Source organism: Brienomyrus brachyistius, unplaced genomic scaffold (genome assembly GCF_023856365.1).
Source record: "Brienomyrus brachyistius isolate T26 unplaced genomic scaffold, BBRACH_0.4 scaffold34, whole genome shotgun sequence".
Classification (NCBI taxonomy): Eukaryota; Metazoa; Chordata; class Actinopteri; order Osteoglossiformes; family Mormyridae; genus Brienomyrus; species Brienomyrus brachyistius.
This window is the reverse complement of record NW_026042309.1, coordinates 3915083-3940592: the sequence shown is the minus strand read 5'-3', so window position 1 is coordinate 3940592 and position 25510 is coordinate 3915083. Positions and strand designations below refer to the sequence as shown.

At 42.6% G+C, this 25510-nt stretch overlaps 2 protein-coding genes across 3 annotated transcripts in view; one reads left to right on the top strand and one right to left on the bottom strand.

Annotated features, from left to right (window-relative positions):
• The window catches only part of LOC125721584 (NACHT, LRR and PYD domains-containing protein 12-like), a 499105-nt gene that overhangs the window by 128004 nt on the left and 345591 nt on the right, over positions 1 to 25510 (bottom strand). The window lies entirely within an intron of this gene.
• On the top strand, positions 15746 to 18002 carry LOC125721598 (G-protein coupled receptor family C group 5 member B-like). 2 transcript variants are annotated; one of them, XM_048997571.1, is made up of 4 exons: positions 15746 to 15845; positions 16154 to 16234; positions 16700 to 17656; positions 17954 to 18002. In XM_048997571.1, the coding sequence occupies exon 3, from the start codon at positions 16702 to 16704 to the stop codon at positions 17611 to 17613; it is 912 nt and encodes a 303-aa protein (XP_048853528.1). In that variant the 5' UTR covers positions 15746 to 15845; positions 16154 to 16234; positions 16700 to 16701; the 3' UTR covers positions 17614 to 17656; positions 17954 to 18002. The 2 variants fall into 2 exon arrangements, with proteins under 2 accessions (XP_048853528.1, XP_048853527.1); XM_048997570.1 differs by lacking the exon at positions 17954 to 18002 and having other exon boundaries at positions 16700 to 17798.

Sequence of the window (25510 nt, the reverse complement as noted above, 5' to 3'; positions counted from 1 at the left end):
TGTAACAAGATTTATATTGCCACGTTAATGTCTGCTGTTTTGAACTTTTGAATCGATATTAACAGTGACAGCCCATTAAGTAACAAAGCGTTTTCAGATCAGCGATCTATTTTATTTGTTTTGTGTTATATATCTGTATTTTAACAAAATACAACGTCATGTAATGTGTTACGTGCGTTTTATGAGTTTAAGTAAAACAGGAACGATCATTTTTACGCATTACAAAAAAGAGCTTTCGTTTCGCTGTTTTCAGCGGTGCGCGCTCCCGAGACAGGCATGCATTCTACAGCAGGGATGCCTTTTTCGGCATAACACCGGTCGGTGTTCCGGTACCGTCCGCGCGGAGTATTGCACCGGGCGGCAGACAACCGGGGGTAGAGGAGCCAGCCGTCCCGTTTATTAGGGGATCGCGCCGTTTTGGAAAGAAAGCTGCCCGTATTGATGTACGGAAATACGCCATTAGCCCCGCATGTCCGTATACACCGTCAATCTCCCGCCGCTCGGCGTGGGAACCCCCAAATTATACCGCCGTCTTACCCATCCGTGACACTTTTCTACGACGGAAACCGATCCGCGGACATCGAAAGGTTGGGAAGCCCTACTAAACTAGTATGTTTGAGATGAATTTACTAACCAAATAGTCTGTCATTATTTAAATATTAGCAACCACAGTAGCAATAAAAACCACTGCACTTTAAATGACGTTAAAAAATATGTAATATTAAAAAAAATGTAATGTTTTTTATTGTATTATAGACATTTACTATGTCATTATAGTATAAAAGGCTAAATAATCAAAGTAGCACAACATCAGTTGAAGAATTCAAAGACATTTTGGAGAGCTAACAAGCTACTCACCTCTGCGCCATTTTCACTCAGAGTTTGTTGTGCTTCAAACGGTAAAGTTTGTTTACGTTGTTTCTATGGAAACTGCTCTGACTCTCCGCTTGACCGTAATATAAAGGCATGTATGCAGTAATTTTCTGATTGCAGATTTGATCCCTATGCAGTAATTGACCACTGACCTCTTGGACCCTCTGGGCTGCCTTCACCTGCATTGAGGCAGCTGTTACGTTTGCTGTCATTACATTCAGCCCAAAATATCAAAGTACAGGATTTAAGATTTGAATTAGTAACAGGACCGTGGGAAACAAAACATATATGTTATTGATCCCTCGAAGAAAGTTTTCAATTTTCTCCTTCTTTCAGTTCTTAAATAACGTGTCAGTTTTTGCTCTGTTTGGTTGGGATTTACCATTTTAACATTGTAGCAGTTCCTAGGCAATACACAGACAAATTCTTTTTTTTAGGATGGAATTGTTATGCTGTAAACGATTACCTTCACGTTTCAACAAAGGTACTTGCTTTTGATATATAATTTTTTGTACATGTGTACTCTGGTCATAGCCCTTGTACATATGGATGGCATGGAAGGACAGTCACTGCTGTCACCTATATTGTCCCTGTCTGCTTTTCTCATTTAAGTGTTGATACGGCAAAAGAAGATGGACCTTTTGTAGAAATTTCCAGCCAGAGACTTGGTTCCTATATGAAGAGAATATTTTATTTTAATTCAGGCTAAGAAACTACAGAAAACCAGCTCTGCATGTGATCTCCCCTTTACTGCACAAGGAGGGCACACACATCAACAATTAGCAATGCAGCAAAATACAGATGAACAATTTCTCACAGTTTCAGAATAAATCAGATTTCTCTGTAATTCAGAGATTGTCTAAGACTTCTGCTAGATCATTTTCTGCACTTGAACCTAATTTCAAGATAAATGACACCTGGGTCTATTAAAAGAAGGTGATGCTGCCTGACCCACCAACCAAGGCTGGGAGGAAAGGGAGGAATACTAGTCAAAGGAAGGAAGAAAAGCAGCCCACCCTATCTCATGGTCATGGATACAAAAGTCAGGGAGTGTTACGAAGAAGACACCACACTTAAGACCATTGGTTTTATGCACTGAATTACACCAGGTAGAGTTTTTGCATTCTAGCTGTGTTACGTAACATTCCTCAGCCTTCATTTGTTTCCACAGAATGCAGGACATAATTTAGGGTGCCAAACAAGACAACGGAACTGCAGTATAGCCAATTATTTGTTTCAGTAGTTTTATAACAACTCGAACATAAAATGTTTGTTTTTCTTAGATAAAAGTCCAGTTGAAACAGACTTTATTTTTAAATGTTAGATTGGATTTAAGAGATGGAACATGTTGCTTGTGTTAATACTGCTTTGATTTTGAGGATGAAGTCTGAAGTGTAGGTGACGTGTAACAGGTTGTTATTTTACTTTTAATTTATAATTATACAAGATTCTGTTTTCCTTCTTCTGTCTAACCTGATGGGTACAATATCCTTTAAACTTTCCCATGATGCTTTTGTCCTGCATCGCCCCTCCCTCTGTCTTTTCCCCTTTATAAGGGTCCCGACCTCATTTCCTCTTCCCTTTGGTGTATTGCACACGTGGGAAGAGGTGAGGATCTAGTGGCAGGGTCCCCCGAGTTAGTAAATCAATTGTATAATTATGACCCATATATTATATATTATATTTGATTTATTATTCATCATAAGCAGGGGATAGAAAACACGTCTATACATAAGTATATACATTGTTTTACTTTGTGCAGAGAGAGCGAGAGGGCCAGAGCATATGAAGTTTACCCCTTTCCTTATTGTTCCCAACAGTTTCAATAAAATCCAGGAACGACAACGGCGTCTGTAATATCCCTTCCTCCTGCACCCCACACACACCTGATAACACCCCAAAACACAATGCAGAGTATAGGCAGGGAATGACCGGTTACATAGGTACACTAGTGCGGCTTGTAAATATGCCCTTAATTTATGCCTGAATATCCCTCCCATATAGTGGCTGACCACATATCATGTGAAAGACCCGGAGAGAGTGAGTGTATATATATATATATATGTATGATGTGCATGTGAGAGACACCATCGGAAGTCCGGTTCAGTTCCTCAGAGGCACTACTATGGAGGCGCTTACAGTAATAAACTTGCTGACCACAAAAACTGGCACTATGATGGAAGTTATGCAGAAGTGCAGAGTAGATGGAATAATTTTTGTACCTCAGTAAGATTGTATGCCTTTTGCCTGTGTCTCCAGCCAGTGCCGGGGGTGAAACGCGCCTGCAATTATCAGCGGGATAACATTATCGTTCTTTTTATTCTGTGGAAAATGAAAGACCGATTTGCTGGCCAGATTAATTTATGAATCATAAACATGTTGTGGGCTATATAAGTAAAGTCAGGGCTCTCAAGTCTTATGCATTGACTGTGAGACACTTGCATTTCAACCAGTTCACATGCTCACGCGCCGCACCTTATGTTTGTCAAGCTGAGAAGTAAGGGTTAGGGTTATAATTATCAATAAATAACGTACTTCCCTGTGAAACAATGATGCTGGATGTTTATTTGCATATCATGATATGGTGCAGCCTTTTAATAGGTTTCTGTTTTTCTGTTAATCCATTCATGGTGTTGAATAAGTCAGCAAGCATAAGTGTAAGGCTAGTGAGTGACTGGTGTTTTCGGGGGAGACTCCCTAGAGCTGGAGAGAAATACCTTAAGGCACGGGATGAAAAATCCCAAATCTTCCAGGAAAAATGTCAGCATTATATGTATTTGCCACACAGAACAGAACAAAAAATTCCTTAGGGAATCACACGCCTACCATAGTCACTATACTACTCAGAACGCCTGGCAGCCACCAAATCAAACATAGGAAAAGGTCTGGATTTATAGCGTTAGAATGTGGTAGAGACTAATATCCATAACGTACCATCCTAGAACACACTGTGTTCTAAAATTTAAGCCCAATTAAAATCTGAATATTAAATGAGGAAAATAATTTGATTTGTTCTTCTATCCCAAGTTGTGGTCTAAAAGCAATAAGACCACCATCCATTATACCTGCTTTGGGGAAAATGCACTCCTGTAGCCACTAGGGGAGCTCTCACCTCTTCTGGGCCCAGCTAAATAATTATGTTACGCATTCTAACAAGCTTTATTATCTGTGTCAATAAGCCCTACTTTTACACTAACACTCCTGCTGAGAGGCTAGTTTGATTACCAGTCTTGCCCTTGTCATTAGGAACACATGAGAATTTGCGCAGTGCTGTTTCACAGTGGATTCTCACTGGTTTTCCCCAAGACTGGTACAATACATTTTATTTAGTTTCATACCACAGGTTATTGTAAGAGGGATCAATTGGTTTACTTTTATACTGGTGCAAGGAAACTATTATTATAATGGTGGGTTATCAAACACAGTAGCTGGCTACCTCAGACATAAGACGCCCATTATGTACCTGTGTGTCACCTATATGGGCTTGGAATCTGTAAATCAATTGAAATAATTATTCATAGCCCAGATAGCATCATGTTATTGTTTCAGCGTTGAAGTATAGTTAAATGCATTGAATTATGGTCAGTGATAAATTATCAGCATTGAAACTGAATAGATTTTTGGTCAGATGTTCAATATTGAAAAATTAATGGTGGCGAAACCTTGATATAAAGTGACTTTTTCAACATTGAAAATAAGATGCTGAGTTAACATCAATATTATTGAAAATAAAAATGGAAAAATGAATTTATGGGGGGCGGCATGATGGTGCAGTGGTCAGCACTGTTGCCTCACACCTCTGGGACCCGGGTTTGAGTCTCTGCCTGGGTCACATGTGTGGAGTTTGCATGTTCTCCCCATGTCGTCGTGAGGTTTCCTCCGGGTACTCTGGTTTCCCCCCACAGTCCAAAAACATGCTGAGGCTAATTGCAGTTGCTAAATTGCCCGTAGGTGTGTGTGTGAGAGTCACTGGTGTGTGAGTGTGCCCTGCAATGGGCTGGCCCCCCATCCTGGGTTGTTCCCTGCCTCATGCCCATTGCTTCCGGGATAGGCTCCGGACCACCCACGACCCAGTAGGATAAGCGGTTTGGAAAATGGATGAATGGATGGATGTGCACCAAAGCACACACGTTTTTTTTCTGGTGGCTTAAACACATTTTTGTAACTACTGGCTATTTTGCAAAAACTCTGCACACAAATAAAAAAACCACCAAATCAGCAAAATGTTGTAGGTCTCTTGCAAAAGCTAATAAATCTTGCTTAACTCTTCAAACCTTTGGAAAAATTTTATTTTTGTACCAATCAGTTAACACAAACCATCATCTTAATAAGCACACAATGCACTAACTACACACTGATGGTAGGAATGGAAAACACATCTGGCTTTTGCTTTCTCTGTGCACGAGGTATGTCAATTTGAGGTCATACTTTTGTCATAAATAGTTCTGTAAACACAATTCAAGATTCAAATTTCAAGTATGAATGTTTATTCACATGCATCAAAAGAAACATAAGACAACATACAATTTCACTGAGAGAGAGAAAAAAAATCATTCTTGTCGTCTCTTTGCGTCCGGCCACAGAATTTCATCAACATCACATGCAATGCTTTCTAGTCCAAGGCACCGGGGAAACTCTCCTGGAGTGCCTTATCCTGGCCTGACATGATGCCTGGTCAATATCCTCGCATGCCTCCTCCATTGCCTGTAAAAGAGCCATGCGTTGATGGGGATGACGATCATAGACCTTCCAGCACCAGGCAGAGAAGAATTCTTCAATCGGATTCAAGAATGGAGAGTAAGGCGGGAGGTTGAGTACAGTGAAGAGTGGGCGACTGTAAACCAGTTGCGAACTAAAGCAGTCCTATGGAAACTAATATTGTCCCATATGATGACATAACTGGTCTGTGAACATTAGTGAGCATATGATGTAGACTGTCCAGGAATGTAATAATGTGTGCAGTGTTACATGGGCCCAGGGTTGCATGATGGTGAACAGCACCGTTCTGACTTATAGCTGCACACATAGTTATGTTACCACCACGCTGTCCTGGGACATTGGTTATGGCACCGTGTCCAGTAATGTTCCTGCCATGCCAACGCGTTCACTGTTTCTTTCAAAAGGGACTCTGTAAATGTGCTTCATCCTGATTCTGTTGCATGCCAGTACACGAGATAATGCAGAGATGCTCACATTGTTCATGTTTTGGGAGATGGTGTCATCCTTTATTATACGCTGCTGTATTTCTCGTAGCCTAATGGAATTATTTGTGATCACCATATTAACTATATGGGTCTCTCGTTCTTCAGTGAACATTCTTCCTCTGCCCCCAGGTTCTGGATGTCTAGCAGGTCTGTAGAGTAACCATTTCAGTTTTTACCTGTACAGCATTGTTGTGTTTCTCATTAGAGTATAGTACTATTACAAAACGTACTGTGAAGTAACTGTACTAACCGATTCTCATTACATTGTACCACTACAAAACGTACTGTGAAGTAACTGTACTAACCGATTCTCATTACAGTATGGTACCACTACAAAACGTACTGTGAAGTAACTGTACTAACCGATTCTCATTTGGAACCGTCCTTATGATGCCTGCTACAGCGTAGCGGCTCAGGTCAGGCTGAACCCATTGGCCAGCTTCCCTCAGGGTCATTCCATGGTTGATCACATGATCCACTGTTGTAGCTCTGATGACATCAGTTATTATATTTCTTCTTACCCTTCCTCCTTCCTCTTCACCTCCTCATCCTCTAAATTCACCTCCTAGTCTTCATCCTTTTCCTCGCCCTTCTCTAATTCTCACTCTTCTCAGTCTTCCTTCTCCCTCCATTGTTCTCCACACTGAAAGCTTACTGTACCTGTGGCTTATTTATAGCTCTCATGCTGATTGCAAAGTGAACTAATTATCTAAAACCGTTTTCACATGTGCCAGTGTGGCAAAATAGTGTAAAAAACAGTTGGCAAAATAGTGTAAACAATAGCCATAAATGTGTATAGTTTTACTAGGAATGTGTTGATCATTTGGAAATTGTGTGTAAAACAGTGAGTTGTGTTTACAGTTCCACAAAAAGAGTGCTGTGCAGTGGATTGTATTTACACATTTGCAAATTGTGTGTTACAAAAGTGCAAACTGAGTGCAAAACAGTGAGTAATTTTGCTATAACTATTAATAGTTTTATAAGAATCATTTTTAGTGTTTAAGCATTCAGAAAATCTGTAAAAAAATTAAACAGGGGTGACTGTCCATTAAGCTAATCTGCAATCCTATTACACATAGACACATAGCATGACACAGTACTGTTTTTGACTTTTTCTTTTAATCCACCGCGATTGTGATGATTGGGGCAAGAGAACAAAAACCACAGAAATGGCTCTTTGCATGCTAGCCAGTGACTACGCGAGATGGTATAGTCTCTGGTTTTACTAGAGAAGGCTTGGAGGAAAATGCTGTGGAAAACTGATTATTTTGTGTCTTCTCTATGCCTGGGCTCTCTAGGAAAAGCATAGAGACCATATGTACCTCTACAATTGTGGAGATTTCTGTGGGGTGCACATATATAGTATATATCAAATTTATATTATATAGATTATATCTAAGCATCATTCATACTCAAGTGAGAAGACAATTATAAATTCATGTTATGAAAAGGTTTCTGTGTCGGAAAGGTACAGAAAGAGCCTAACGCAGGTTTACAGGAAACAAAGGTGTGGTGTAGAACACAAGGACATGGACAGAGAAAGGCAATGGCACAACCCCTCAATATGATCAATTCATCTACTCTGTGTCGTCCTCCCAGCTGTCAAAGTAATTGTCAGCAAATGATGTACTTGACACTTACATTATTTACGTGTCAAGCCGTTCGGACGTTTTAACACGTCTTAAAACTACGTGTTAACGCGGCCAATCTGAACGTCTTAACATGTTTAAAATTGGGTGCTACCACTTTATCGGTTTTATGGGGAAGCCTTGCAGACAGTCATTGCAAGAAGAGAAAAATGTTCCTCGGTCACTAGATAATGACCTCAGGTGGCTGATTGACTGTCAGTGCCTGATCTGTTCCATGTTTTTACAGTTTTTTATTAGATTTGTTTAAAATACGTGGGAAAAAAATTAACAATGCAGTCACAGAATAATTATTTTGCATTTTAAAATAGTTTAATACTGCAGCACAGGAACAATATATGCAAAAGTATGGCAAGGCGTTTTAACATTTAATCGCTAGACTGGATATGTATTGCAGATATCTCTAATTCAATTCTTCCTAGTCAAAGAGAGCATTTCAGATATCCACAATGACATTCTTCCTATCCACAATTGTCATTTCAGATATCTAGAATGGCTATGCGACGTACATCCGGTAAAATATAAGGCAGCTAAATTATTGATGCCATTCATACTGTTGCTATGACCGTTCACTATAAACTCCTTATTACAAATAAATGAATAACTACATACGTTTCTTTGCTGAATATATAGTTTTTGCTGTTAATGCAGAACAGAAAGTGATCAAAATGATAAGTTTAGCTCATCTGCACTGTTCACCACAAAGACACCAGTGCAATTAAATCAATATTAGCCAGATTTACCATTTTTGCTCCAGTTTCATTAAATGTTAAAACTGCCAGTTATACTTTGTAAAGATTTAAAGATAACTGTTCTGCCAGTTTAAATAAACCTGTGATTCACCCCTCCAACAAATGGACTGTGCCGAAAACAACATCACAGTCACGTTTGACACGTAATACATACGTTGCCTATACGTAATAACAACGTAGGACTCACATGGCTGAACGTAGAGACCACATGACTACAACGTACAGGGCATGTACTGCATACGTATAGCCCTTACGTCAAAAGGGGTGTGTACGTTTATGCCAACCAATAGCATAGATGCATTAAAGGTACAAACGTCTTAAGAGGTTCAAATTGGCCGCATTAACATGCAGTTTTAAGACGTGTTAAGATGTCCGAATGGCTTAACACGTAAGTAATATACGTGTTAAGACATAATTTGTTTGACGTGTTGACATGGGCGTCAAAGTAGATGTTAAGTCCCAAATGGCCTTCCATAATAAAGTGATCTTTCAAAATAAAATCACAATCAAATTCTTCACCCTTTGGTTATTATTCTGTGTGCCTTCTCTTATGTGCAATGAAATAGACCAGGGTGACAAAATAAGTATTATATACAATGTTGTCATGGAAATAAATCAATACTTATGTTTAATCAATTAGCCTATGATTACGGTTCAAAAGAAAATTGCGAAGAGCCATTTTCCTTTGAGTCCCAATAATTTAAATAAAACCACATATTTGTTGATAGTGATGTATTTGTGATTTTTTTCTATAGATCATCTGCAGTATATGGAGTCCCTTAGATGTCAGGGTGAGAAAATATATTTTTAATTGTTTTGTGTTTCCTCTCAATAGTTTTGCGTTCCCTCACAATACTTGTCCTAATAATAATAACTGTACTCTGTCCATTTAAAGTACAAAAGTTAGAATTAATGGATTAATAAGTATAAACCAAAATAATACAGACATGTCCAGTTACGTGTACTTTACTGTTTACAGTAACTCGCAGTCATTGGACACAGTGCAATTATTATTATCATCATTATTTGTTATTATTATTATTATCCATCCATTTTCCAAACCACTTATCCTACTGGGTCGCGGGGGGGGGTCCGGAGCCTATCCCGGAAGCAATGGGCACGAGGCAGGGAACTACCCAGGATGTGGGGCCAGCCCATCGCAGGGCACACTCACACACCATTCACTCTTACACATGCACACCTATGGGCAATTTAGCAAGTCCAATTAGCCTCAGCATATTTTTGGACTGTGGGGGCAAACCGGAGTACCCGGAGGAAACCCCACGACAACATGGGGAGAACATGCAAACTCCACACACATGTGACCCAGGCGGAGATTCGAACCCAGGTCCCAGAGGTGTGAGGCAACAGTGCTAACCACTGCAGGACCATGCCTCCTGTTGTATGAGTAATATAATGTAAAAATTAAATTCTATTTTATGTCCTTCATAAAGTACAAAAGGCAAGCATATCACACAGGTAAAACACCCACATTTAAAAAATGTTTTCATGAAAGTCTGTAATCCTGAAGAGGAAGTGTGACAATCGTGAGTTTTTGGGCAACCACAGAAAAGCAGGAAAGTAGAGACAGTGAGATAATTAGTGCCAGTCAGATGATAGACGTATACAGTATGTGAGTCAAAGATTCTTCATATATTAATCATTCCCATTCAGGTAACAAATCCTTAGAAATCCATTCCTGAGCATCATGCCAAGAAGCACCACTTGTTTACTGATAACTGCTTTCATGTAAACTCTGCTGTGCTGAGAGTAAAGATGAAGAGGGAGAGACAGCAAGAGGCTGCTGACGGCAGAGAATGCAGGCGACATGGAGGGGAGTGAGAAAAGGAGCAAATATTGATGGTTAAGAGTGAATAATGACGTCACAGCAGCCTGATCCTGATGTTAGTTTAATATGCTTCTTAGTTTGGCCTGTGGTGTGTATTTCAGATACAGCATTTAAGCAGGGAGACTGAGTGTGAGTCAATGACAGAGAGAGAGAGAGAGAGAGAGAGAGAGAGAGCAGACAGGCAGGTGAAGATGAAGGTGTATTAGGGAGGAGGGGGGAGGAGCTTGGACCTTCACCAAATCAGCCAAATGTAAATGTCACGTCTATCAAACAGGAGACCCTGCTTTCAGGAGAAACGGTTTAAAGATCACACTGGGCTCCCTTACAGCCCCCCCTCGTCTTAAGGGGGGTTCTTTGTTTCTACTGTGCAAAATAATTTGTAACACAAATGTCTAAACTGGCATGAAAGACACATTCAGCTCTTGTGAAGACTGGCATGCGAAACTGGAAAAGGCACTGGGGAAATTCAGTGCACATAAAGACAGGCAGTGCCACAGATTAGCACTGATGACATGGATTCAGAAGATCAATCCTGTTAATATTCAACCTTCAGATGAGCTGGAAAGAGCAGCAGCAAGTGAGGAAAAATCTTCTGAAGTTAAGTACTTGGCACGGCAAGGCCTGGCTTTTCGAGGTGTTGGTAAGGAGAGTGGGAATTTCAAGCAGCTTCTAATGCAAACAGCAGAGGGCGATGCAGAGCTGACCATGTGGCTGAAAGGTCACTTTGATTTCACCAGTGCTGTTTAACTGTAACACCTGTTCCTGGATTGCCCTCAGTCCTTGTTATTGGTTATGATTCTCACTGTCCTGCATTGTGTCTTGTTAGCTGTGTATTTAAGTGCCTGTTCTGCTTCTGTTGTTTCATGGTTCATTATAGCTGTATGCTGTATGTATGTATATAGTTCTCCAGTTGTGTTTATTCCATCATTTAGTTCATTCCTGGTCATTTGCTGTTTATTTTAGATCCATCCTGATCCTTTTGGTTTTGATGTGTGTGTTGTAATAAACCCTATTTTTCCACCCGTGTCATGCACTTCCGCAACCAGAAGAGGGCAGAAGATATGGCACAAAAACAAAGGAAGAAGCCTAACTTTAAAAAAACTTCAAAAAACATCAAGACTCATCCAGCATGGGGTGGTGGGTTAACGAATAACACAAACAATCAAAGAATGAGCAAACAAATGAGAGAAAAGATGCAGAGATGACTGAGAAGCAGGGGATGACTGGAGAAGAGACGACAGGACCAGAAGACAGGAGGGATACAGGGAGAGCGGAGAAGACAGTATAACTGAAGAATGGGAGAAGAGGAGAGACCGCAGAGGAAGGAGAACATAGATGACTGGAGGGGAGGGAATATAGGAGCAACAGAGAGAAGGAGGAAGGGCTGCGGAGGAGAAGACAGGATAAGAGGGGAAAATGTGAGCAGAGAAGGACAAACACCCCCACTGCCCAGCAAAGTGCACTCGTAAGTAAACCACAATTTTAGCCTTGGGCTCAATATATGGACTTGTCTCTGTGTAGCAATGCATAGAATCCCTGACACTGGTTATGACTGTACTGTATTAGTCCTAAACCTGCCATTATAGTGTAAGAAGAAAAGATTTTTTTTTTTTTTTTAATAAATAATTTTAAAAAAAGGTAGAGCGATGTAGTGGCATGGTGGTGCAGTGGTTAGCACTGTCGCCTCACACCTCTGGGACCCGGGTTCGAGTCTCCGCCTGGGTCACATGTGTGCGGAGTTTGTATGTTCTCCCCATGTCGTCGTGGGGTTTCCTCCGGGTACTCCGGTTTCCCCCCACAGTCCAAAAACATGCTGAGGCTAATTGGACTTGCTGAATTGCCCGTAGGTGTGCATGTGTGAGTGAATGGTGTGTGAGTGTGCCCTGCGATGGGCTGGCCCCCCATCCTGGGTTGTTCCCTGCCTCGTGCCCATTGATTCCGGGATGGGCTCCGGACCCCCCGCGACCCAATAGGATAAGCGGTTTGGAAAATGGATGGATGGTAGAGCGATGTAGCCCCCGGAGAAGTCCCCCCCCCCAAGCCCTGTTTGTTCCCTTCTAGCTACCAGATCAAACTCACAATGCACCCCAACGCCACCTAACTTCTCTTCCACATGATGCACCTAATTTACACTTTGAATCCTGTCCATTATTGAGCGTTTTTCTATCCATTTGATTATAAGCTTATTACACTGTATGTACATTAGTCAGCCATTTTCCGGACAGTCTGGGCTACTCAGATATGTCATAATTCGATTTGTAAATGCTGACAGTCTTGATATTATCCTTCTTATCAGGAAAAACTACTTCTGCATATAGATATTTCTCAATTTTTAGTCTCATCTAATATAAAAATTGGCAGGTAGTACAAATATAATCTTATAAATGCTGAGATTAGAGTATCTGCGATGCAGGAATGCAGGGGTTTCATTGGGGCCCTTTCTATGGCTTAGTACTGTGAAGGAGTACATGGTTAGTGCCAGGCGCAAATGAATATCTTTGATTTTGCATCCATTTGGTAACTTGTTGAAGTTGTCTGATAGTCAGTAATACATGGTTTAATTAATATGATTCTTTATTTACTACTTTATAACATCTGAAAGAAACTGAAATAGGAAAGCTATTTATGGTCCACTGGATAAACACAGACATTACAGACGGTTTTAGAGTCTAATGCTGAATGTTGTTTGCTATGATTTTTCTGCCTGCATATGCTGTGATTGGTGCAGTGAAATTTGAGAATGTGTTTATGGTCAGTATCATAGCCTCAGACAACAAACCAACGCTGTAGCGTGTCACTGTGTTTACATGTGAGAGGGGTTCCAGTTACATAAGGGACTCGTTCTAATTGTTTTGACGGAGCTCGACAAACCTAAAAAATAAATGCTGGTGTTATCAAAAACTATGTCATATAGCTATATTCCAGATTTATTACAGCCAAACACATCTCGGAGCTCCGAGGAACCTCCTTCTCCTTATATTTCCCTCTATCCCACTCTTCTCATCCCTCCATCCCTCAAATACTGTGTAATGATGATATGTGTGCATGTGGAGGGTGAGGGATGGGCGTGGAAGGTAATAGTTAATTAAGTGGCTACACCTGGGTTGTGAGGGATCTGGGGTTAATAGAGGGAGTGGGAGGCGCGTTAGGGAGAATTGGTCAGGTAGGCACCGTACGCGTTGGGTCCCGGGGGGAGGTGCCGCTCGCATGCCGTTTAGGGCTGCCGGCGGTGAAGCCAGAGAGTGGGCGGTAGGGACAGTTCCCGGTGCGGTAGGGCGAGGACAGTCAGGACAGTGGGGGTAGGAGGCTATGACCACTGCTTAGACGGGGTGGTTGATAGACGGGAGTAGCGGCACCCTCATAGGGACGGATTGGCGGCGGGGGGGTGGGATTCCCTTTCCGTGGGACGTTCTAGGTGACGGACCGGTGTGATTGTTCCTTCCCCGGGGGAGGGTCCTGATACCTGGGGGGGAGGGGGTGTTCTGTTTTAACTATGTCTTTATTGTATGTGTGTTACGTGTGGTTTAAATGCGCAGTGTAACCGCTTAGGGTCGGGACAGGACTATATACAGTAGGCGGTTCTGGTCCCGTAACGCTTGCCTGTGCCCGAAGTGTGGGGATTACTGTGCATTGCAGTGCTATTGGTGTGCCGTGCCCTAATAGGGATGTTGTGTGGTGCGGGATTTACTGTGTGGTAGCGTGGGTTAACACACGCTTAAAAAGGGGTGGTGTGCTACGGGGAGAAAGCGGGACCGAACTCTTTGTGAATCCAGATCCGACCCGATGGGTCGCTGCATGAATTGTACTGAATAAAATTATCTTTGTAATTGTAGCTGCAGTCTGGTGGTGATCTGTTCTCCTTTCACAGCCTCTGACGCTAGTTTAGGTTAGTTGCACTGGTGGCAGCGGTAGGATCATTTTCCTTTGTGGTTTTCCCGTTTAGAAATCTAGAATTAGCTTTAACATGTCGGAGGCCGAGGATAGTGTACAATCTCCTAATTATGAGGGCGCTGATTGTCCTGTTACGTCTAGAGAGTGTTTTCTCAATCTCCCGGTGGCCCCCCTGCTCACCCAATATTTATACCGGAAACTTTTAATGGTGTGGGGCGTGAGTGGTCTGACTGGTCGGAACAATTTGATCTGGCGGCTGAGGTAAACAGGTGAGATGATTCTCTGAAAATTAAGTTTATGTCTTTGCTATTGTGTGGCCGTGCTAGGGAGATGCTAACTACATCAAAAACCAAATGAATTAAAAAACGCGGAAAATAATGTTGAAATGAAAATATATTTTTTGACAGCGATCGACGACCTGTAATATTTTTGACGATGTCGCTGCTATATCGCTATTTGTAAAAAAAAGGAAAAAAATAGTTACTGGAAAAGCTACAGCGTTTTAAAAGTATTTGCTCTACCGATAAGCTACTGAAAGAAGTAAAGTTAGTAGCGTCGATTATTTTAGTTAGCTACTCCACAACACTGGACATAAAAATAACTGAACAATGTTAACATTTTCGTAATTTAAGCCCTCTCAACAGAAGCACTTTAATGAGAATATTAGAAAAATTAACTGATAACATATCAGTTATCTATATTTTTTTAATTTACTTTGAAAACAGACTCAAATTAAGCCTATACGAAAAATTCAGAAGCCTATACAGTCTCAAATGAAGCCTGTTGCGTTTTTATACAATCGGTCTGGGATTCCGCTTAACGTCACGCCCGAAGCTCACACTTTGATTGCAAACGGGAAGAAACATAACTATTGTCACGTACATCGGCGGATGTCATCAATTAAGCCTGCATATGGGAGACTACAAAGGGACAGCACACGCAACGGGGGTTGCGAAGTATTGCCAATGTTTCATTTCTATATCGAGCGCTTGCTTGTCCAGTGTCATTCCCTCGTTCCTTACCTTGCCTGCCTTCCTTTCCCAGAGCAGCCCTCGTCCCTGAACCTCCCGTCCTGCCTTCCCTGCCAGCCCCAGGATCTCTCGTCTCCCCTTCCCTTCGTCTCCGTGTCCTGTGCCTGCCTGTTGGACTGGATCTCCCCGGCTACCGAATCTACCTTCTGTCCCCGACCATTCTTCTTGGCTGGCCCATTGAAAGCCTGTTACCTGCTCGATCTAATAAAGATCGCTCTGTTCCGCATTCCTGGGTCCGCGTTTCCCTGCCGAGGGTGTCCTAACAATTATGTCTCCAGTAATAATTTTCTGCTAATAGCATTAATTCTCTTATTTCGGTATCGGTGTACTGCATGTACATGTTATCACCATCAAAGAAAAAAACGCGTTATGACTTATCAGTCATTATTATTGTTTTTGTCGTTTATTTAATCGTGTAGCAATACTGCCACTTGTCATATTATTAATTGCGTATTTATATAATATTAACCAATGACCAATCTCTGTATCTTACTAGCATCTTTTGCGCATTTGTCTTTGTATCAGCCGTAGCGGTCTGCAGGGGGAATCGCAGAAGCTGGAGTTTCTTAGAGCGCTGCATGGGTTTGGACAAACATTAGGTATTGGTAATATTACTGGACAAAAATATATCGTTATTGGTGTCCACCAAAGTTTCCAGCACTAGCTACAAGAAATGAGATTGAATGCATTTGCTCGTTTTTATTTGTATTTATTTTTTAAAAAGTTTCTTACATTATATCCGTGCTTTTTAAAGGTTATATCTCAATTTTTCAAAAGTAAACACAAAAAGGATGACACTTAATACCCCCTCCCTGTCCCCACCATATTTAGAACGTTAGCGTTCCATTACGTAAAAAATGCAGTACTACGTCATGATGCACCGTTTATAAATAATCTGTTTGATAAGGGAGAAGCAAACACAAACGATTCGTGAGTGCATCGTACGTGTTGTAAGAGCAAGTGAAGCTGAAAGACATTGACAGTGAAGGTAAGGCCTCCCCTTCAAAATGTATACTTCACTTAGATCAAAGGTCTTAAACTAAAAAAAAACGCTGTGATATGCTAAACTACCGACCGCAAAACGTGCAGACTGGCGGGTGTCAATTGCGCTGGAATGACATTACATGGTTTTAATTTTTCTCTGATATCGGCCGGCCATATACAGTAATTTGTTTGAGACCCCTGAATTTAAATAATAATTATTTTTTATAACGATGGTGGCCTATATAATGTGCCGATTTACTTGAGAAGTTGTTCAGCTGGTTGACATGGCATTGATTACTGCTTTTTAAGAAAGTGCATGTAGTCTCACACTGTAGAAGTCCATTGCTCAGTTGTCAGCATGCTCAGCGTGTCGCCTGTGATGTGTCCTGCACAGCAGCAGGCTACATTGCGTTTAATGGACTAATACTTCTTCAACCCATTAAATGATTCCTTTCTCTCTCCCTGCCAGTGATGGCTCCCTCTATCAATCTCTTCACCTTCCTCGTCCTGTCCCTGGTGGGGGGCAGCTCTTCATGGGACGAAGCTTCGCCTTGCGGATCCGGCTCCATCCTGACAAGGCCCTACACGGCCTTGTGTGAGCTGGATGCGGTGTGGGGCTTGGTGGTGGTGGTGGCGACAGCGGCGGCGGCCCTCGCCTCGCTGGTCCTGCTCCTGGTGGTACTGTGTCGCCTGCGGAAGATCACAGAGGCTGAGGAGCGCAGCGGGGTGGCGCCGCTACTCCTGCTGCTCGCTGCCATATTTGGGCTCTGTGGCCTCAGCCTGGGATACATCGCTGAGCACCAAGAGAGCCTCTGCTTTGCCCGGCGTGTCCTGAGGGGGGTGTTGCTTGCTATCTGCAACACCTGCCTAGTGTTCCAGGGTCTGCGACTGCGCCGGTTGGGACAAGGTGCTCATAGCCCCAGCACAGGTCAACTGATGGGGCTGGCGGTGGCCTTGGCCGTGGTGGATCCGGAGTGGATCCTTCTAGCCACGATGTCCACATGCCAGCCAGCCTGTGAATACCAGCCGCTGGACTTTGCGCTGGCCACCACGTATGTGCTGGTCCTGCTCCTGGCAGCACTGGTGGGGGCGGCCTGCAGTCTGTGGAGGCAGCAGCCTCGGTGGAGGTGCAGGACCACGTGGCTGCTCATCACCTGCCTGGCCTCAGTCCTGCTGTGGGTGGCCTGGATCACCTTCTGCCTGTATGGCAACGCGGCGCTTGGCCTGCCCCCAACATGGGACAACCGGGTACAGGCAGTGGTGCTGCTGGCACAGGCATGGCTGCTCATACTGCTGCACGCTGCTCCTGAGGTCCACGCCACCTTACGGCCCCAGTCCCGCATGAGAGAGGCCAGTTTAGAGGAGGGCCTTTCTCACCTGTAGTTTGGAGCAAACCGGGACTTCGTGTTCAGTGACAACAACTCAGGTATGGTACTTTGTTTTCGCTTCTTTGACCTACTCTGTGACTCTGTGTGTACTTGAGAGAGAGCATAGCCCTCGCTCTTTCCTCACATGGAGCCCCTACTGGAAGTCTGTGGAACAGCAGCATATAAACAAGGCCTATTGACCTTTCCCTGTAACTCAGATCTCACTTGAGCAGAGCTTAGGTACCATGGCTGCATGTGCCCCCCCCCCCCCCAACAATCCCAAAAAAAAATGTGAAGTATGACTACTGCACTGCTGAAGGATGTTTACATGATCAATATCTGTCTCTCTCCTGCAGGTGCCCTCCCCAGCCCCCAGGAAACATTATATTTTAAATAAATTATATATATATATATATATATATATATATCATCTCTGGAAGTGGTGTGTTTTTTTACGGTTAAGAAGTTGAGAAACATTCAATGGTCATCATCATACCATATATCAGTAGCCCAGCCACTGATCAGTTCCTTCACTCTACTGTTACAGACTTTCATAAAAACATTTTTTTAATGTGGGTGTTTTACCTGTGTGATATGCTTGCCTTTTGTACTTTATGAAGGACATAAAATAGAATTTAATTTTTACATTATATTACTCATACAACAGGCGGCATGGTCCTGCAGTGGTTAGCACTGTTGCCTCACACCTCTGGGACCCGGGTTCGAATCTCCGCCTGGGTCACATGTGTGTGGAGTTTGCATGTTCTCCCCATGTTGTCATGGGGTTTCCTCCGGGTACTCCGGTTTCCCCCCACAGCCCAAAAACATGCTGAGGCTAATTGGACTTGCTAAATTGCCCATAGGTGTGCATGTGTAAGAGTGAATGGTGTGTGAGTGTGCCCTGCGATAGGCTGGCCCCCCATCCTGGGTTGTTCCCTGCTTCATGCCCATTGCTTCCGGGATAGGCTCCGGACCCCCCGCGACCCAGTAGGATAAGCGGTTTGGAAAATGGATGGATGGATGGATGGATTACTCATACAAACACACACATCTGAAGGTTCTCAACTCTAGGTTTATATCAAACACATTAAAGCCAAACAAATGCAAAAAGTCCATGTATTGTTTGTCCTTGGGTTTTCCAGTCCAAAACGAAATCAGGAAAACTAAACAACAGCAGTGTTTTTTGGTTTTTCTGTCAGAAGGGAAAAAGCGAAAAGCAGAAAACAAAAAATCAGGCTTCATATTTTATCCTAAAATGTAGAAAATATTACAAAAATACACCATTCTAAGGGTGGGTGTTTCCAGGCTTATGACTGGGACTGTTAATGTAAAATTGAGATAAAGTTCACATTAGGCTGTATCTTACATCTCCGGTATCTGTTAGATCTGAATTTACTCATAGAAAAGAAACAAAAGAAGGTGATTTTACGGTTTTCCCATTCGGTTTTAAAACAGAAAAACAACAAATTTATTTTTGTATGACGAGTTATCCCAACAATACATTGTCTTTACAGCATCCCCACCCAAAGCCCGCAGTGAGTAAGACATAGGTGACAGTGGCAAGGAAAAACTCTCTAGAAGGAAGAAACCTTGGGAGGGACCAGACTCAAAGCGGGACCCCAACCTCCAGGGGCCGGCAGGGAGAGTCGAATAGAAGAGATGGCTAAGTGCCAAGTCACATTGTCCAAACCATAGGATTTGAGGCACAACCGGGGAGCAGGGAGGTGATGACAAGCCCGTGCCGACTCTCCTTCCAATCGCCAGGCAACCAGAAGTAATTAGGCAGAGGGTCATACATGGAAGATGGTACAGGCAGAACGCGAGCTGGATGCAAGGACGTCATGGGTACATGTCACATGTAGCAGGGTGTGCTGAAAATCTTGATAGATTGAGGTCTCCAGGCAGCACACCCCAGGAGGAGTTGGGGAAATAAAATGTGCAATTAGTCAAAGTATAGGGGAGACTATAGGCAGTGCTAACAGTTAGGTGAGTGCAGTATGAAGTGCAAAGTGCAAGCTCCGGCAGATATGGCAATGGCAGCATAAGTAGGAGGGAGAGGCAAGTGGGAATGCAGGCATGGGGAGTCCCTGAAATGTCAGCACTCCAGTTCCACAAGGGATGGTGAAGCTAGAGTGACAGACTGACAGTTCAGTTTATCTAAAGCCAATGGCATCGAACGCCACCCAGCTCTACACCTCACACTGTAGGTCAGACTGGGAGTGAGGAAATAGCTAGAGTCAGAACTAGAGTCCCTATAAGCTAAACTAAACAGGCGTGTTTTTTTTTTCCCAACAATATCTTTATTAAGTTTTTTTTTTTAAAAAAGAAAATACAGAAATTAGAGTGCTTCCACGTCGAAAGGAGCATCCAAGGCAACTAAATTATTGTATAACAGTCAATCAACCTTTCTTGCAAATCAGACATTTAAAAGATGATAGAGAAACATTTAGGTGGAAGTACAAAATATGACCTGTAAATAATAACTTAATCAAATAAAAGAAAAACACAAAGCCCAAAAAACACACAAAAAAAACCCCAACAACAAATAAGTTTCTCTATTTTCCAAAGGTTGCTCAACTCCACCTCAATTGTACTGTTCTGTATTGTTCAAAATTACAAACTCAAATTTATTTAGTTTAGGAAGCTGCAGAGGACCGACATCAATTACATCCCATCTGCCTCATTCACAATACTACTAAGATCCACTTTTTCCATATATTGCATAAAGGGACCCCAAATGTTTTGAAAAAGTGACAGTTTTCCCTTGACAATGTAAGTAATTTTCTCCATAGGTAAAGTTGTGGACAATTCCTTTATCCAGTTAATGAGTGTTGGTTTACTGGTCTTCCTCCATGAGAGTGCTATGACTCTTTTTGCCAACAGTAGACATAAGTTCATGGCGGTAATTATCTTTCTAGACATAAGATGTCCATCAGGATATAAACCTAAAATAAATAGTTTAGGGTCAAGATCTAATTGTATACCCAATATAGTATCCAGAGCTTGTTTGATCTCTTTCCAAAACAATTGTACTTTATTGCATTCCCAGATACAGTGGAAGAATGTCCCTTTCTCCTCTCCACACCTGAAACACAAGTCTTGGATATCACCATTATACTTATTAAGCTTTTCTGGAGTCACATATGTCCTCATTAACCAATTATATTGCAGTACTTTAAGACGGGTACTGGTAGTTTGTGTTTGTGCTTCAGCACATGCCTCCTCCCAGTCTTCGGAGGATAAGTCCTCCTGTAAGTCTTCCCTCCAGGCATTAAGTTTCCCTAAAGAAGATTCAGGGGAACCCTCTACTAATATATTATATAGTTTGGAGATTATTCCCTTTCCAAAGCAATCTTTTTTCATTTCTGTTTCCAATGTGGACAACGGAGGGATTGACAAGCACTGATTTTGAGATGATCTAATAAAGTTTCTCACTTGTAGATATTTAAATCGATGTTTGCATGGAATATCATACTTGGCAATCAACTCCTCAAATGACATCAAAGTCTCATCCTCTGATCCCATGAGGTCCCCTATTGTCTTTAAACCTTTGTCAGCCCACTTCCTAAAACCAGGGTCTGCTCTGCCTGGAGGGAAAAAATGATTACCCCATATTGGGCTGAAGCGTGCGAGAGAGGTGGATTCACCCAGATATTTCTTAACCTGATACCAGATTATAATCATATTTCTGACTATAGGATTTTTTGTCTTTTTTTTTTACATTTTGACTTTTGCTGAATATAGGTATTGGGGAAGGGGAAGAGGTACCGAGCAGTTTTCAATATTCATCCAAGGCGGGAGGGATTTATCTGTAAAATAATACATCATAGTCCTCAATTGAGCTGCCCAATAGTACCAAAGTTGATTTACGACATTTGAGGCCTCCTCTTTCATACGGTAAGTACAAGAGTGATAAACGCAGCCTCGGTCGTCTATTATTCCACAAAAAAACGTACAAAAATTGGTTTCAGGAGTAAGAATAAATTAGCAGGAGGTGACAATGGAATGTTCTGGAACAGGTACAGAAGTTTGGGCATTATGTTTAGTTTAAGAACATTAATTCTTGCTATAAGTGACAAGGGCAAGGGTTTCCATCTATCTACAGATGAGATGATGGAATCTATCATAGGGGTATAGTTAGCTCCAACAATGTCTCTCAAACATGGCACTATCCTAATCCCGAGATAGGTAAAACAGTCTACCATTTTGAATTGGAAAGAATTTCCGGCACTTTTTCTCTCTTCTGAGTTAAGTATCATTAACACTAGAACTGCCAAATCTACGCAAATTTGCGTAAATTCCCTGGGCCTAACACCTACTAGCATCCCTGCTGAGAGTTTCTTGGGCCATTGTCCTCCTGCTTTTGTTGTGCAAACACACCCATTACCTGTGAGGCCTGGCACATTTGCATTTTTTTACTCAGAGCAGCTAAAATCCAAGGCAGGCTAAACCTCTGTGTGTGACATGGAAACCTTCACAAAAGTCTGCCATATCTATACCAAATATCCCACACGCTGACTGACCTGCAAATATGAAAGACACACATTCACAAAATATATGGAAGCACAAGTCTGTTTTATTTATAAAAAAAATTGAGTGTTTCAAACTTTGCAGTGTTTGCAGACCCAGTGACCATCATCCCTGCATTTGGCGCAAGTGAATTTGTAACACTTTGCACTGGTAAACCTGCTGCGGTTTCTGTTGCAGTTCTCCTGTACCTGACACTGAGTTGTCCATACAAGTCCTGGCACAGCAGCAGCCTTCCTCTGTCCCCATAGCCTTTTGTGGCATAAATTGGCAATGGAGTTCCTTGGCTAGATGACTCAAAAATAATCTTCTTTTGCCTTCCCACCCTGTACATGCCTTGTACAGAACGTAGGAATTTGCCACCACCAGGTCCGGCATGTTGTAAAATACAGCTACTGGCCACCTGCATGTTGCTGCTCTTACGGAATACATGTGCGCCATTTGGTCCAACACATTTACACCACACTATAACAGCAGAGAGAGAGAGAGTCATGAGTGTATTTGCTTTTTTTCTACCTTTCTATATAGGCCTGTATAGTACATATCAGAAAACATTGTAGCACTGATGTAAAATTATACACACATTCACATACCTTCATGTGGTTATAGTCTGTTATCGTGTTGGGTTTCCTCTTTCTGCCTTCACAGATCGCCACATCTTGGTCCAAGGAACTCAGAACACACACAATCTTGTTTTTTTAGGTGCATAAATTGTCAAGGAGACACTGCCACTTCTAAGCACTGACGCGGAGAATTCCTCTTGCTGTGCAGTGTCCTTTGAAATTGGAGGAAGTTCATACCAAACTTTATTCCCTGTGCTCAGTAGTGTTGTTTTGCGCTGAAGCAGTCTGTGTGACAGTGCCAGTGAGGTGAAGAAATTGTCCGTTGTGACATTTCTCCCGTCATCCAGAAATGGCTCCATCAGACTCATGACCATGTTCTCTGCCAGCCTCTCCCTTTTCTGGTGACTGGGGTCCTTTCCCAAGTTAGGGGACACGTTGCAGACGTATTTGGTCTCCAAATCCGTGGCCATCCAGAACTTGATCCCAAATTTGTCCGGCTTGGATGCGATATACCAAGTGACATGGAATGGATCCACATCTACTCCACGTTGTCTTTCCACCGGTGTCCCTCAGGGCTCGGTTCTTGGCCCTCTCCTATTCTCCCTCTACACTAAATCTCTTGGCGAAGTTATATCCTCACATGGCTTCTCCTACCACTGCTATGCCGATGACACTCAACTCATCCTCTCCTTCCCTCCCTCAGACACTCATGTCTCCACTAAGATCTCTACATGCTTGGCAGACATCTCATCTTGGATGACCACTCACCAGCTAAAACTCAACACTAGTAAAACTGAGTTGCTTTACATCCCGGCTGACTCATCCCCCCTCCAGGACCTTGCGATCTCCTTTGACAACTCCCTGATCCGTCCTTCGGTTTCTGCTAGAAACCTTGGAGTTACCATAGACGATCGGTTGTCATTTTCCTCACATATCGCCAGTCTTTCTCACTCTTGTCGGTTTCTCCTCTTTAACATCAGGAGGATACGTCCATTTCTTTCCACCCAGGCTACCCAGATACTCGTCCAGTCCCTCGTCATCTCACGCCTTGACTACTGCAACTCGCTTCTAGCGGGTTTACCACTGAGCGCCATCCGTCCCCTCCAACTGATTCAGAATGCAGCTGCTCGTCTTGTTTTCAACCTTCCCAAGTTCTCCCACACCACTCCTTTGCTGCGCTCCCTCCACTGGCTTCCTGTAGCTGCACGCATCAGATTCAAAACACTGATGCTCGCATACAAAGCCAAAAATTCTCTGGCACCATCCTACCTAAAGGACCTCATCACACCCCGCTCTGCACCACGATCTCTCCGATCCTCCAGCACTGCTCGACTGGTCCCACTTCCCCTCAAGGCACAAGGAAGACACGCATCTCGGCTCTTCTCTGTCCTGGCACCTAATTGGTGGAATGAACTCCCCCTAGATGTCCGAACAGCTGAATCCTTGAATGTCTTCAAGCGACGACTCAAAACTTTTCTTTTTCAGAAATACCTGACGTAGAACTTCTATATTCTTACTCGACTCTTTTTCTGGTGTGTGTTTTAAAAAAATTAAATAAAATAAAAATTCTGCACTACTCAATGGCGTTCTCAGAGATAGTATTCGTAGCTGGGGTCCTTATTGAGCTAGCATCGGAAATTCATTGCAGAGTCTCAAAGCACTTATGTAAGTCGCTCTGGCTAAGGGCGTCTGCCAAATCCTGTAAATGTAAATGTAAATATACTGCATGGACAATGAACCTTGGTCGAGAACAGCTGTACATCTATGTTCATGTGTTCTCCTGGAGTGAAACTTTCAGCACAGTTCTTGGTGAAGGCTGGCAGAGAACGTGGTCATGAGTCTGATGGAGTCATTTCTGGATGACGGGAGAAATGTCACAATGGACAATTTCTTCACCTCACTGTCACTGTCACACAGACTGCTTCACTTTACTGTGCATGGTGAATAACGTTTGCCGTGAACTTCCTCCATTGGCAAAGGACACTGCACAGGGAGAGGAATTCTCCACGTCAGTGTTTAGAATGGCGCGCATGTATTCAGTACGAGCAGCAACAAGCAAGTGGCCAGTAGCTGTGTTTTACAACATGCTGGACTTGGTGGCCGTGAATGCCTACGTTCTGTACAAAGCATCTACAGGGTGGAAAGGAAAAAGAAGATTGTTTCCGATTCTTCTAGCCAAGGAACTCCATTGCCAAATACAGGGATGATGGTCACTGGGTTTTCAAACGCTGCAAACACAGACTTTGAAAGATAGGCAGACTGTGTGGGACAGTAACCACTGAGACAAAAGGCAGAAAGATGACGAAGAGATGAACCTGGAACTGAGGCAGGGATACATCAATTTTTACATGAACAGCCAAACATGCAAAGCTGGAGAGATCACACAAAAACAAAATTCACTTTTGGTGTTATAATTCAGTGATGGCCAATGAAAATGAAATGACATTTTATTCTGTATGTGTATGAGCATGTCAAAAACCATGGACCATGACTTCACTCAGCTTATGACATTTATATACAAACATGCATTGGAGACTGAAGTGTTAGCATGTTTTCATTTTATTCATTTCATTCTATTAGCAACTTTGCATTCTATTTTCACTCAATTTGTTTTATAAATAACACAGACTTGTGTTTCCATATATTTTGTGAATGTGCGTCTTTCATATTTGCAGGTCAGTCAGCGTGTGGGATATTTGGTATAGATATGGCAGACTTTTGTGAAGGTTTCCATGTCACACACAGAGGTTTAGCCTGCCTTGGATTTGAGCTACTCTGAGTAAAAAATGCAAATGCGCCAGGCCTCACAGGTAATGGGTGTGT